The 15,792-nt window shown below is 46.4% G+C and overlaps 1 protein-coding gene across 1 annotated transcript in view; it reads left to right on the top strand.

Annotated features, from left to right (window-relative positions):
* Positions 1-485: 485 nt before the first annotated feature.
* Positions 486-15,792, top strand: part of UBE2J1 (ubiquitin conjugating enzyme E2 J1) — a 64,999-nt gene continuing 49,692 nt past the window's right edge. The window contains exon 1 of the mRNA XM_084623159.1: positions 486-691. Within this exon, the coding sequence (XP_084479285.1) occupies positions 661-691 (31 nt within the window). The 5' untranslated portion in view covers positions 486-660. The remainder of the gene's footprint in view (positions 692-15,792) is intronic.

Here is a 15,792-nt window from a genome sequence, read left to right as displayed (position 1 = left end):
CAGGATGGGAGCCAGGCATGGGGGACTTTATTGGGGGTGGTGGCATCAGGGATGGGGCCAGTATTAGTAGGGTATTTGAGGTGGGGTGGTATCAATAGGGCTATCTGGGATGGGGGCAGCATGAGGAGGGGGATCAGGGGGGTATCAGGAAGGGGATTGGGAAAGGAGGCAGTATAGGGAATGGGGGCGGTATCAGGAGGAAGACAGGGGGATGAGAGCTGCATTGGAGGGACGGAATCGAGGATGGGAGTGGTATCGGGAGGGGGATGGGGGCGGTGTAAGGGACTGAGGATAAGGGGTGCGTATTAGGGAGAGTATCAGGGACAAGGGGCGGGACACGCGGATGGGGCAGTATCAGGAGGAGTATTGGCGGTGGGGCGCTACCAGAAGGGGGACGGAGGCGGGAACTGAGGAGAGGGGCAGCGTGGGGAGCAGTATCGGGGAAGAGGCCGAGGCCGGGGCCGGGAGGCATGTCGGGGCCCCTCCCTGCCGGAGTCACAGAGCGGCAGCTGCCACGTCAGGGCAGGTTCCTGCCGCAGCCGGAGCCGAGTCAGCCGCCGACGCGCGAGTCCCCGCCCCCGGCCACCGCACAGCGGGGAGCGGCCGCCGCCGGGCCGGTCGCAGGGAGCCGCCGTCCGCCTCTGGCCCAACGTCCGCGCCATGGAGACCCGCTACAACCTGAAGAGCCCGGGTGAGCGAGCGAGGGGCCGCGGGACCCGGCAACGTCTTCCGGGGCCGCCTGCCTGGGCGGGAGCCGGCTCCCTCCTCGCCCTGCGCTGGGGCAGCGGCTGGCGGCCTCCCTCGAGGCCTCGGCCCGGCGAGGGGTACAGGCCGCAGCGGCCCGGGGTTGGGCCGCGGGAGGAGCGGGCCGGGAGGCGCTGGTAGGCCGGAGTCAGCGGCCGGGATGGGGTCTGCGGGCCTGGGAGCCTCCTCAGCCCCAGGGCGACGCGGTCGCTCCCTCGCCCTGCCCGCTGCGCTCTCGGCCCCGGGGGGGGACGCTGAGCTGGACCAGCAGCGAGCCCCTTCCGGGGGGCGGGGAAATGGCTGAACCCCACTCCCAGGTCGCCCTTCTCTCCAGGGGCTCTGGGCGTTCGCTCCCCCCACCCATGCCACAGCCTCTGTGTGCCCGACACCCTCGCGTAGCCGCACCCCACTCGCCCTCTGCCCACCTGGGTCCCCCAGTCTCCTTCGCCCGGGGCTCTGCCCCCCCCTTTGCCCCATGATGGTCCCCCCATTGTGCCAGGGCTCCCTTCCCTTCTTCCCGCACTGCAGGGTCCCCCATTCTCCTCCCTATTGCCTTCACACCCGAGTCCGTATTCTCCCCACCGGGCCAGGGGCTCTGTTGCCCCCAACTCTTCCTCACCAGGATCCCCCATTCTTTACACCAGTGGCTCTCAACCTTTCCAGACTACTGGACCCCTTGCAGGAGTCTGCTTTGTCTTGAGTGCCCCGAGTTTCACCTCCCTTAAAAATGACTTGTTTACAAAATCAAACATATAAAATACAAAAGTGTCACAGCACACTATTCCTGAAAAATTCTGCACTTTCTCATTTTTACCATATAACTATAAAATCAACTGGAATATAAATATTGTATGTACATTTCAGGGTATAATATATAGAGCAGTTAGGGTTGCCAGGCGTTGGGTTTTCTACTGGAACGCCCGGTTGAAAGGGGACCCTGGGCCCCCTTTAAAAATCCCCCGTTAAAAATCCGGCCGGCAGCGCAGCAGGGCTAAGGCAGGTTCCCTGTCTGTCCAGGCTCGGCGCTGGTCCCAGGAGAAACGTCCCTGTGGCTCCTAGGCGCAGGGACTAGGGAGGCTTTGCGTGCTGGCCCCACCCCTAGTAAATACACGATCCTAGTGAAATGTTAAAAGAAAAGGAGTACTTGTGGCACCTTAGAGACTAACCAATTTATTAGAGCATAAGCTTTCGTGAGCTACAGCTCACTTCATCAGATGCATATCGTGGAAACTGCAGCAGACTTTATATATACACAGAGAATATGAAACAATACCTCCTCCCACCCCACTGTCCTGTTGTGGCCAGTCCAATGGTACCAGTGGGCACCATCGTCTCCTGCGCAGCTCCGGTGGGAGCCCGCTCAGTGGTCAGAGCTTCGGAGGCACCGTTGGCCTCCCTCTCCAGACACCCAAGAAAGGAGTCAGTGGGAAGTCCTCGGCCCCGTGCCCAGAGTCCAACTAGGTGGTGGACCCTCCAGTGACGGACGACACCCAGAGCACCGTACTGGCCTCCTCCACCTTCCTGGAGGAGGTGATCGCGTCTCTACCCCGCAGGAGGACTTCAGGGCCCATCAAGAACTCTTAAAGAGGGTGGCAGCAAGCCTCCAACTCCAAGCAGAGGAGATGGAGGAGCCCTGTTTAATGTGTTGTCCCCATCTGCACCAGGTAGGGTGGCCTTGACTCTCCATGAAGGGGTGGCTAAGATTTCAAATGCCCTGTGGCAAACACAGGCCTCGTTGGCCCCCATCTCTAAAAAGGTGGAACACAAGTACTTTGTACCCACTAAAGGCATGAGTACTTGTATGCCCACCCAGTGCCCAACTTCCTGGTGGTCGAGTCGGTCAACCACAGGGAATGGCAGGGTCAGCCAGCCCCAACCCCAAAGAACAAAGACTCTCAGAGACTGGACTCTTTTGAAAGGAAAATGTATTTGTCTTTGAGCTTCCATTTACGAGTGGCAAACCATGAGGCTCTCCTGGGCCGGTACAAATTCAATCTATGGGGTTCCCTGCCCAAGTTCGAGGACTCTCTCCAGGAGCGCAATAGGAAGGAGTTCAAGGCGCTAGTGGAGAAAGGGGCAGCGGCCGCTAGGACGTCCCTGCAGGCAGCCTTGGATGCTGCGGACACGGCCCCATGATCCATGGCCTCCGCGGTGTCCATGAGACGGGTGTCATGACTCCTGCTCTCTGGGCTGTCCAACAAGGTGCAGTCTTCCATGCAGGATCTCCTGTTTGATGGGAAAGCTCTGTTTGTGGAGGAAACAGATACAAGGCTGCATGGCATGAAAGACTCCTGCATGACCCTCCAGACTCTGGGCCTCTATGTCCCTGCTCCAGCAAAACCTAAGTTCAAACCACAGCAGACTCCCACCCAGGCCGCCCTCCTGAAGTATGAGGGCGCCCATAAGAAGCAGCAGGACTATAAGAGACGCCCATAGAGACAGTCTCGGCTTGCCTCCCCCCGCTCCCCCCCAGCCTGGGTCCTCCAAGGGCAAGCAGGTGGGGAAAAGGCTTTTTGACGGGATGCTCAGGGGCACCCCGCCAGTCCTCACCAGGGATCCAATAAAGCTCCCCTTCTCCAACCGGTTGTGTGCTTTCCTCCTGGAATGGTCGCGGCTAACCTCACACCAATGGGTCCTCAACACCATCTCCTGGGGTTACACCCTCCAGTTTACTTTCTCCCCACACAACCACCCCCCCCGTCCCTCTTGGGGGACTCCTCGCATGATCCTCTGCTCAGGCAGGAGGTGGGGCGGCTCCTAGGACTAGGAGCGATAGAGGCGGTGCCCGAGGAGTTCATGGGCAAGGGATATTACTCCCATTATTTCCTTATCCTAAAGGCCAAAGGGATGCTCAGGCCCATCCTGGACCTGCGAGGTCTGAACCAGTACATGGTGAAGCTCAAGTTCCACATGGTCTCCCTGGCCTCCATCCTTCGCTCCCTGGATCCCGGGGACAGGTATGCTGCCCTCAACCTACAGGACGTGTACTTCCACATCCACATATTCGAGGGACACAGGCGCTTCTTCCGTTTCGTGGTGGGACAGTATCATTACTAATTCACGGTCCTCCCATTTGGTCTGTCCACTGCCCCCAGGTTGTTTACAAAATGCATGTCGGTGGTAGCGGCCTACCTCAGACGGCGGAGGGTCCAGATATTTCCTTATTTGGATGATTGGCATGTCGGGGGCACCTCCCGGTCGCAGGTGAGGGATCACGTGGCACTCCTGTCCAGGTGCACCGTTCCACGTTAGTCCCGGTCCAATGCATAGAGTTTATCGGGGCGCTCCTGGACGCAGAGTCGGCCAGGGCGTCTCTCCCGCCAAACAGATTCGAGATCCTAAAAGGTCTCATCCACTTGGTCACAAGGTTCCCAGTGACAACAACCAGGGTTTGCCTGCAACTCTTGGATCACGTGTCGGTGATGCCCCCGGTTCTGCTCTGCGGGGGTCTGGGGAGGGATGCTACCTCCGATGCCTTTCTCTTGCCAAGGTGACTTCTCTTCGCCTTTCCACCATTCCCTCTAATCAGCAGGGTCCTGGAAAAGGTAAAGACGGACAAGGCCCAGGTCCTCTTTCAGGATCAGGGGTGCCTCCTCCATCCAAACCTAGCGGCGCTTCACCTCACGGCGTGGCTGCTCAGTGGTTAGGCGGAGAGGAAAGGACGTGCGCAGAACAGGTTCAGCGCGTCCTCCTCGAAAGTAGACAGCCCTCCATTCGCCGCACTTATTTGGCGAAGTGGTCCAGTTTCTCTAGATGGGCGGCGGACCAGGGTGTCTCCCCGGTGGCCACCCTAATCCAGCTTATCCTTGATTACCTCCTCCACCTGAGGGCCCTGGTCTCACCTCTCATGGAAGGTGGCCTTCCTGGTTGCAATCACGTCAGCCAGGCGAGTCTCGGAGCTCAGGGCCCTGACCTCCGAGCCGCTATACACGGTCTTTCATAAGAACAAGGTCCAGCTCTGCCCACACCCCGCATTCCTCCCGAAGGTGATCTCCACCTATCACGTGGGTCAGGACATTTTTCTACCGGTCCTCTGCCCCAAGCCTCATGCGTCCAGTGAGGAGTGCAGTCTTCACACACTCAATGTGCAGCGGGCTCTGGCTTTCTACCTCAAGTGGACGAAGCCATTCAGAAAATCCTTGCAACTGATCGTCACCTCGGCTGAGCGTGCGAGGGGCCAGCCGATTTCGACTCAGCGGCTTTCCAGTTAGATCACTTGGTGCATCCGCTGCTGTTATGAGTTGGCGGGTGTTCTCCGCCACCCATTTTGAGGGCACACTCGACTTGGGCGCAGGCCTTGTCGGCTGCCTTTGTGATCCACGTACCCATCCAGGACGTTTGTAGGTCCGCCATGTGGTCTTTGGTTCACATGTTCACCTCGCACTATGCGATCATCCTCCAAACCAGGGATGACACAGGGGTTTGACAGGGCTGTCCTCCGTCCTGGGAACTTGTGAACTTCTACCCACCTCCAACGGATATAACTTGGAATCACCTGTTGTGGAATACACATGAGCAATCACTCGAAGAAGAAAAGACAGTTACCTTTTCTGTAACTGGTATTCTTCGAGATGTGTTGCTCATGTCTGTTCCACATCCTGCCCTCCTTCCCCTCTCTCGGAGTTGTCTCTCAAGAAGGAACTGAGGGTGGGGGGAGTGCGCAGCTCCCCTTATACCACGCCAGGCAGGCGCCACTCCAGGGGTCGCTGGGGGGCGCTCCCCCCCCACAGGTACTGCTAGGGGAAAAACTTCTGGCACCGGTGCACGTGGCGAGCACACACACCTGCTGTGGAATAGACATGAGCAACACATCCTGAAGAACACCAGTTAAGGAAAAGGTAACTGTGTTTTCTTCGCCTGCTTACCACCAGCTGTTTATAAGTAACACTTATGATTAGAAGAGGTCCTAAAAACAATAGATCATGCTTTTGTGTGTAAAATGTAGCAGCCTTTTTGACGACCTATAACTGGTGCCATCCACCAGTATCCTTAGTATACTGCCTGTAGATGTCCAATTAGTTTGGGATATATATACAGGAGTGTCGTGTGTAAGAGACAGGAGGTAATTGTCCCGCTTTGCTCAGCACTGGTGAGACCTCAGCTGGAGTACTATCTCCACTTCTGGGTGCTACACTTTAAGAAAGATAGGAACAAATTGGAGAGAGTCCAGAGGAGAACAACAAAAATGATAAAAGGTTTAGAAAACTGCCCCATGAGGAAAGATTTAAAAACAACAACAACCCTGAATGTGTTTAGTTCTGAGAAAAGAAGACTGAGGAAGACCTGATAGCCTTCATGTTCAAGGGCTAGTATAGAGAGGATGGTGCTAGCAAGAACAGTTGATCAGAAGAAGGTATAAAATGCTGTATTTATGAAACGTGGACTTGTCTTGGCATGTGTACTCTCCTTCTTACATTCATCAAAAAACAAAAAAACAAACAAAAAAACCTGATACCATAAACAAGACTGTCATAGACAGACACCTGCTTTACTTAGGGTATTATGCGGGTGGTGGACTGTGGCAGAGGTAAGGTTGTTTGGATTACGTTCATGTTTTCCAGTATTGTAGCACTGGGTGTTTTCAATTTTTTTAACCTTGATTTAGGATTTTGTGACTTTCTGAGGTTTGATATTAGAGAATTTATTAACAGTTTGTGAAAAAACAGACAGTTGGACTACAATCTTGTGATAAGATATAAAAGTCTGACAGCTCTTCATTTGTGTTTTCTCCCTTAGGTATGTATGTACATTTAGAAAATCCCTTTTGTTAACAGTTAGTTTACATTTTAAATGTATAGCATAACAATTTATTTTACAAAATGCCCAAGTTCAAGATATAAATAGATAAAACATATATAAACTTTTTGGGCCATATTTTTCACTGGCACTGCTTAGAGTTTTAAAAATGTATGCAATTACCATTTTGCACATGCAAATGTGTGTTCTATCTGTATATGTGTACATGTTGTTTGTGTTACGTGAGGAACAACTGGAGAAGGAAGGATTGAATTAGGGAAGGCATAATCAAATTATAGCACACAATTGTTGTTTTAAAGGATAAAAGAAATGTTTAGCGGAATTATTTAATTTTACAAACATACTAAGATGTTTGTGTATAAATCAGTGGGACTACTCACAGTGTGTAAAGTTACACATATGCAAAAGGCTTTGCAGAATCAGGGCCATGATAATAACAAGTGTCAACATGTATTGACTAGGTGTCTTGTTTCATTAAAATACTTCTTAGTGACATCTATATAGTTGATAACACTGATTGGTTACATTGGTACATTCATTTATTTATTAGAACTTTGAGCAAGAAATATTCAATTATGGGTTGTATTGTGCCTCAAAGGAACAGCATTGCATTGGAAAGGGAAGTTGTAAGTAGAGCAGGATCGGGTGAGGTTGCACTGTAGCAGGAGTCCCAGAGGAATTCTGGCTGGCTGGCTGGCTCAGCCTGAATTTCTCTTGGGGCTTCTTGGGATTGCCCATGGCAAACGGAGTTGGGTCTATGGCTCCACCATTGCTCTTCCCCTTCCCACGCTGTTTGGGGAGATGGGCATTATTACTAGTGGCACTAGCATGGAGCAGTGGCTCCACTTCTCAGCCATGTCATCCTATTATTAATACTGAAGACAGAAGGGAGTTAATTTTAAGATGACATATTCTATAAGTGTCAGGTAGGCTCTTTGCACCCTCTTCCTAGTTGCTGCGCCATCCCCACAAATACTCCCCATATGCGTCTGAGCGGGGTTGGGAAGACTTGTGACCCTCTGTAGTCTGACATTTTTTTAATTGTGGTGAACATTCACTAAGCGGTCCTGCTTTTATATTTTAATGCATTTATTGCTAAAATACAGATGTGATTCCTCAGATAATTCTACAACTGTAGGATTATAAGAACAGTCACATTGCAAATAAAATGTTATCTTGTGTTTTTGTATTTTAATAAACAGATTTCAGGGGCCAGTAAAAGATATAACCTCACTCACCTTGTCTCTCTAATAGTCTGAGACCAACACAGCTACAGCAACACTGCATACAACAGATTTTAGGGAAGCAGACTTTTATAATTAATATAAATATTTAGATCTGATTTACCACACATGTTTATTGATGAGATATTCAGGCACACTTATTTTATATGGTTTGCCATGTCATTGAAAGTAAGAGTTGCACTGAACGGCAGTTTGGGGTGCTGGGTGTCTAGGACAAGTACGTGTGGTTAATCTGGAAATCTGGCTGTTACCATTCCTACTTGCTCTTAACAAGAGACTTTTAAATGAAACTATTTCTTTGCACCTGCTGCACTAAATAGCAATGACTGCAGAAAAACTGAATTTTAAATTCAGCAGGCTTGTGATTTCCCCATGTTAATATATGGGTTTAAAAGTAAGTTTTAAAAATGACTCACCTGTTAATATATAACATGATATAAAATGAATTATAAACAAAACTTTGCAAATAAAATTATGGCAAACATTTTAAAAGTATACCAAAGTTGTTCTGCGGGTATATGTCAGCGTGGCTCACACTCTAGGTGCACATACATGCAAGAGAGGAATCTTTCGAATAGCAATGTCTGTTGGGCCACACTTGCACTATTCATGTCCTTGTGCCCATCCACCCAACGGCGTAAAGGGCAGAGTGGTCACAACTGTCTCTCAGTTCCCTCTTAGTGCCCATGACAGTGAGATGTAATGAGTGGTGTCTGTGTGCTGCCCTGTGGAATTTACTTCTCTTGCAAATTAGATAGTCAGGGTTAATTCCCTTTAAGGTTTTTCCCCACATTTTTTTTATTTGGTTATATATTTTTTAAAAATCAAACTAAATTTAATTTGTTCCTCAGGACTGGGTGTCTCTACCCATGCAAAAAATGATGGATTCTAAACCTTGAAGCTTTAAACCATGCCCACCCTGTGATTGTTTAATCCCATTTACAGAGAGCTGCATCTGCTGTCTATTTTATCTCAGGGAAAGCCATGTTCCTGACCACTGCTTAGTGTGTCATTTGTTCTTTACAAGAATGAGGAAGCAAACATCCAGCTAGCACTGTGTTAGACCACAAAGATGTTTAGAAGAGCATACTCTTCTTCACACCTCCTCTTACAAAGAAGTGAATCACAGTTGCATTGGGGAGTATAATTGGACTACCTCCAGATGTAAAGAACTTGGTCTCAGAAGGCCATGGCTCTTCACATAAATTTACTAGAACAAAGAGCAGTCAGACTGCAATGCTATGCATGCCAGTCTGTTCTACAGAACTTCACAGTTGAGATTCTCACAGACAGCACATCTGCATTGTACTGTTTAAAGAAGCAAGGAAATGCCTACTCATTACTTCCATGTCAGGTGGTGATCAAGTTATGGACATAGTGTCATCAAAATGGGACACCCTCAAGTCACTCTTTTTGTTTGGGAGTCAGAAACAACCTAGCAGACAATCCATCACCAATGATATGTGGTCTTTGAAGAGCTCTGTCATCAAGCCAACATTTCATTGGTGGGGAAATTCCATTACAGAGTTGGTTGGTAGCAAAGATAGGGGAGACGTGCCCAGGATTATTGCAAGATGCCTTCCTTGTACTATGGGATCAAGGTCCCATGTACATACTTTTTTTCTACCAAATTCTTTGATTCCAAGAGGCATATGCAAAGTAAGACAGGATGTAGCTACACTGATTCTGCTAGCATCAAATTGGCAAAGAAAGTTCTGGCTGACCAGCCTCCTCAGAATGTCTGTCTAGCCTTCCATACCACTTCTAGACTGCCCAGATATAGTATTGCAGAACCAAAGTCACATAGTTCACCCAGACAGGAGGTCACTACGTTCAACAGCCTGGATGTTGGCAAGTTGAGTGCTACTGACAGAGAGACCACTCCCTGTTAGTATAAGAAATCCTACTACAAAGTAGAAAATTCTCCATGAGAAAGACTTACTCCTCTAAATGCAAAAGATTTTCCATTTGTGCAGTTCAACACAAACTGTGATCTGTTGGAGGTTCATATGTCTAGAATCCTCAACTGTGTTCTGCATTTCAAACTTGGGTTGTCAAGCGACTAAAAAAAATTAATCGCGATTAATCTCACTGTTAATAATAGAATACTGTTTGTTTAAATATTTTTGGATGTTTTCTACATTTTCAAATATATTGATTTCAATTACAGCACAGAATACAAAGTGTACAGTGCTCACGTCATATTTATTTTTGATTACAAGTATTTGCACTGTAAAAAAACAAAAGAAATAGTATTTTTCAATTCACCTAATACAAGTACTGTAGAGCAATCTCTTTATCATGAAAGTTTAACTTAAAAATGTAGAATTATGAACAAAAAAACCTGCATTCAAAAATAAAACAATGTAAACTTTTAGAGCCTGCAAGTCCACACGGTCCTCCTCCTTGTTCAGCCAATTGCAAGTTTGCTTATATTTGCAGGAGATAATGCTGCCCGCTTCTTGTTTACAGTGTTACCTGAAAGTGAGAACAGGCATTTGCATAGCACTTTTGTAGTTGGGATTGCAAGGTATTTATTTGCCAACTGCGCTAAAATTCATATGTCCCTTTGTGCTTCAACCACCATTCCAGGGGACATGCGTCCATGCTGATGACGTGTTCTGCTCAATAACAATCCAAAGCAGTGCGGACCGGCGCATGTTCATTTTCATCATCTGAATCAGATGCCACCAGTACAAAGTTGATTTTCTTTTTTGGTGGTTCGGGTTGTGTAGTTTTCCGCATTGGAGTGTTGCTTTTTTAAGACTTCTGCAAGCATGCTCCACACCTCGTCCCTCTCAGATTTTGGAAGTTATATCAGATTCTTAAACCTTGGGTTGAGTGCTATAGCTATCTTTAGAAATCTCATATTGGTATCTTCTTTGCGTTTTGTCAAATCTGCAGTGAACGCGTTCTTAAAATGAACATGTGCTGAGTCATCATTCGAGACTGATATGAAATATATGGCGGAATGTGTGTAAAACAGAGCAGGGGACGTACAGTTCTCCCCCAAGGAGTTCAGTCACAAATTTAATTAACGCATTATTTTTAATGAGTGTCATCATCATGGAAGCATGTCCTCTGGAATGGAGGCCGAAGCATGAAGGGGCATACGAATGTTTGGCATATCTGGCACGTAAATATCTTGCAATCCCAACTACAAAAGTGCCATGCAAATGCTGGTTCTCACTTTTGGTGGCATTTTAAATAAGAAGAGCGCAGCATTATCTTCCGTAAATGTAAACAAACTTGTTTGTCTTAGTGATTGGCTGAACAAGAAGTAGGACAGAGCCTACAAGATCACTCAAAAGTTTTACATTGTTTTGTTTTTGAGTGCTGTTATGTTAAAAAAAAAAATCTACATTTGTAAACTGCACTTTCACGACAAAAAGATTGCACTATAGTACTTGTATGAGGTGAATTGAAAAATACTATTTTATTATTTTTACAGTGCAAATATTTGTAATAAAAATAATATATACTTTTATTTCAGTTACAACACATTTTTATATAAAAATATAGAAAAACATCCAAAATATTTAATACATGTCAATTGGTATTCTATTGTGTAATAGTGTGCTTAAAACTGCGATTAATCCTGATTAATTTTTTTAATCATGATTAATTTTTTTGAGTTAATCGCATGAGTTAACTGTGATTAATCAACAGCTCTATTTCAAACATTCTGGACTTGTTCATTCAATTTAATCAAAATCCATTTTGCAGTGATGTTGGCTTGCTACCCATCTGTGCAGTCGTGTTCATTTTTTTTTACTTACCCCACAGTATCTAGATTTCCAAAGAGGTTACTGCATGCATATCCACCAGCGAGAGAACCACCTCCAGTATGGGATCTCAGTATTGTCCTTTCAAACCTTATGGAACCTCCCTTTGAGCTTCTTTCTGAATGCACTTCACACAACCTTACACTCAAAGGAGCCTTTTTAGTCTCCATTTGTGACCCTTCTGGCTGATGTAAACACCAGGCTCTGATGACTGATCCTTTTTACACAACTTTTCATAGAGACAGGGTTATGTTGAGAACTTATCCTAACTCTAGTCCCAAAGTTGTGTTGGACTTTCATTTGTATTACTCTGTTAATGTAACCAGTTATCTTTCCAAAACTCCTCAGGAGAGAAGAAATTCAATCCTTGGACATTTCAAGGCCTCTGTTATATTACCTCAGTAAGACACAGCCTTTTAGAATATCTCCTCATCCTTCTATTTTTTTAATCTGTAGTTTCTAAGGATCAAGCCATCTCCTCCCAGAGAATATAAAAATTGATACACATTTACTTGAGTTTACATAGGTCAGAACTTTGTTAGATGACTCCCTTTTCTATTTCTTTTTAATAGTATCACCACACTGTTGTATTTCATGGCTTAAAAATGTTCTGTTTATAAATAATATGGTTACTTTGTAAATGAATTGTATAAAATAGTCAAGATGTGGTTAATTTTACTTGGCGTACATTGTAAAAATTATCAGAAGGTAACTTTTCAAGGACTTCATTGTCCAGACACCTCAGTTCTCTGTCAGATTTGCCTATCCACTTTCAAATGTCACCATCATCCACGGGCACTGATTAAACTCCAGGTTTTCTAGATATAAATGCATTTTAAAAACTGATTTGACTGCTTACCTTGGCTAGCCAAAATATGCCTAAACTGTGTTAGCATGAACAGGATTAAAACCATGTTTAAAATTGTTCTGCTAACTCAGTTCCATTTCTAGAGCAGATGCCCTGCTTTCCTTTATCCTTGTGATAAGTTTTATACTGAAATCTGCTGCACCTAATCTGACAAATCAGAGGTGCTGTTTACCTGGCTTAAATAGCAGTTCTCATTTTCATAGGAGAACTTTGTGATTCATTCTTCAAATCAAACTTCCCACCAGATTTGAAATGTACAAGTAGCCTTGATTAGCCTTCAAATAAATACTTTTAACTGAATTTATGAAGGTTTTCTTGGTTTTGGATAAAGGATTATATCTTATATCTGAAGATGTTTCTGTGGATTTAGTCACTCTGTACACAGGGTCAGATTAATGAAAGTTGTAATCAAAGAAATATGTTTTTTCTATTCGTTCTCATATCATTTCTGCCATATCATGATTTAAATCACTAGTCAGGAAGACTCGATTTAATCATGGATTTCTACATAAAAGCGCATTCTTGTTGGTTGTTATAACCTTAATACATATTCGTCACAACTCAGAGATAGATGTAGGTTTCATTTTTAGAGGGTACACACTGTACATTTTTAAAGTGATTTATTTTGAAAACTTTTCAGATTAGTTTTACAGCTCTATCAGAAAATGAATGATTGTTTGGTTATTTCATTTACCAAAGGTAATTGAAGCAGATAGTTCACCGCCCAGTGACTTCATAAATATCTCCAATTCAACAGGTTAATTATTAATATTTGGAGGATTTTCTTGCTATGCTGTGTTAGGAGGAGAGCATCACCAGACAGACATTTACATTTTTTTATTTAACTAAAACAACAATGTTATGTATTCTGGATTTTTTTCTTCAACAGCAAAAATATAATATTTTAACAAAACAAACATGATTTTTTGAATGTAGTTAAACATTCACATTTTTTAAAATCAGGTTTGTTTTTGTTAAAATTGTTTTAAAATAAAATAGTTAAATGAAATATTTAGAAAAACAAAAATTAAATTGACTGTGTCAGCCAGGTCAACATGAGAAACTTAAAATATTGGCTTCTGCAGCTAACTCAGTCATCTTCACCTTCATTTTCCTGTTTGTTCATAAACTGGAAAAGAAAAAGAAGCTTTCCTGCTTTTTCAGGTCCCAAACGATTTCTCAGTTTGGAATGAATTAGTCCAAAGGAAGGAAATATTATTTCTACACTGGTAGAAGAAATTACTGCTGCTATCGCTTCAACAGTCTCTGAATCCAAGTGTTTAAGTGACTTCCACCAATTCACTGGTGTGACTTTCTTTAAAACTTCAGCAAACATGTATTTCTTGATTGGTTCTTATTTCCAAACTGGGACTCTTTTACAGCCTGCTGCCATTATAGGTTTTCCCTTCTAGTGAGAGAATGGTATGGTAGATCTCAAATCAATGAAGGCTACATTCAGAAAGACCTGAAGACTTCTGGAATATGCTGCTCAAACAGTTTCCCTTTTGTTTCTACTGCCTGTCTCTCCCTTCTCACATTTATCTCCAGACTTCTTCTCCTTGTCTTGGTCTATTCTGCCCCCAACAACCTTCTATCCATTGAACTTTTTGAAACTTTGCACTTTTAGAGAGAAGTAAGGGACTGACTCTGTTTACACAAATTTGCAGAGGGACAAGAGGTTTGAGGTCTATTATTTCTCACCTCTTTATATTATTTATTTATTTAAAAAAACATTTTTGCTGTTAACAAGCATGTTATCTCTGGAGAGACATATCCACAGTTTGAGAACTGCAAAACTAAGCATCTCTGATGGTATCTTCTTGACCAAGGTGGGCAAACTCCGGCCCACGGGCCACATCCGACCCATGTGACTGTCCTGCCCGGCCCATGAGCTCCTGGCCAGGGAGGCTAGCCCCCGGCCCCTCCCCTGTTGTCCCCCCTCCCCTGTAGCTATGCCGCCATGTGGGCAGCGTGGCTGGCTCCGGCCGGGCGGTGAGGCTGCGAGCTCCTGCTGCTCTGAGCTGCATGGTAAGGGGGTGGGAGTGGGGGGGTTGGATAGGTGTGGGAGTTCCGGGGGGCCTGTCAGCGGGTGGGGGTGTGGATAGGGGTCAGGGCAGTCAGGGGACGGGGAACTGGGGGGTTGGATAGGGGGTGGGGTCCTGGGGGGGCCTGTCAGGGGGCAGGGGTGTGGATAAGGGTTGCAGGGGGCAGACAGGGAGCGGGGGGGCGTTAGGGGGTGGGGTCCCGGGGGGCTGGTTTGGGGCGTGGGGTCCCGGGAGTGGGTGGTCAGGGGACAAGGAGCAGGTGAGGTTGGATGGGTCAGAGGTTCTGAGGGAGGCAATCGGGGCAGGAAGTGGGAGGAGGTGGAAAGGGGCAGGGGCCAGGCTGTTTGGGGAGGCACAGCCTTCCTACCCAGCCCTCGATACAGATTCGCACCCCGATGTAACCCTCGGGCCAAAAAGTGCTGCAGGGCTGGAGCACCCACAGAAAAAAAATAGTGGGTGCGCAGCTCCAACCAGCCATAGCTGATGGGCAGTGCTGCTGATCAGCTTTTTGGCATCTTGGGGAGGAGATTGCGGGAGGGCAGAGAACAGCGAGCGGGGGGCTCGGGGTGGAGTGAGGGCAGGCGCCTTGGGGGCTGGGGGTGGAGTGAGAGTGGGAGGAGGCGGAGTGATGATGGGACTTCAGAATGGAGAAAAATAAAAGTCAGTGCCTATGACCATGAGGCTGAGGGTGGAAGGGGCAACACAGAGAGCTTCCTTCTCTTTTATTGCAGTAATAAGACAGGGTCAGGTGGGTGTGGGGCTTCACACTTACCAAACAATTATTACTATGCGAGTGATATGAAAGATCGAGCTACCATTCATGGTCCAGGGACAGCACCCTGATAGAAATTGCAGCAGTCTCACCTTTCCAAGCACCTGGGAAGGAGTGGAGGCTATCTCTTCACCTGGCCCGAACTGAGGCTTTAGTGTGGGAATGGTGGCACAAGTATTTTTCATCCTTACTGGTAGGCTTAGTTATCAAGGTACTACATGTGGGGTAAATGTTTCGGGCACCACGTATGTATGTTTTCAATGGCAAAATGTAAAGTGTATCTGTGTGTCCCCGTGTACTTTCCAATGTTCGGTCCTCTCATAGAAATCTCTCAATGATTTTGTTTGCACTGTTAAAGATAATAGTTATGTAACTTTTCTGACAGTTAGCAGTCAAGGTGTAAAGTTTTTTAGGGCTTGTCTTCACTAGTGTGCTACATTGGCATAGCTGCATGGATTCAGCTGTTGATGTAGCGCATCTGGTGAAGATGGGCTATGTTGACGAGAGAGTGTTCTCCCATTGACATAATTTTACCCACCTCAACGAGAGGTGGAAGCTATGGCAGCACCAGAGTGTC

Source organism: Lepidochelys olivacea (genome assembly GCF_965140295.1).
Source record: "Lepidochelys olivacea isolate rLepOli2 genome assembly, chromosome: 3".
Taxonomy (NCBI): Eukaryota; Metazoa; Chordata; order Testudines; family Cheloniidae; genus Lepidochelys; species Lepidochelys olivacea.
This window is presented reverse-complemented; position numbering and strand designations above follow the sequence as displayed.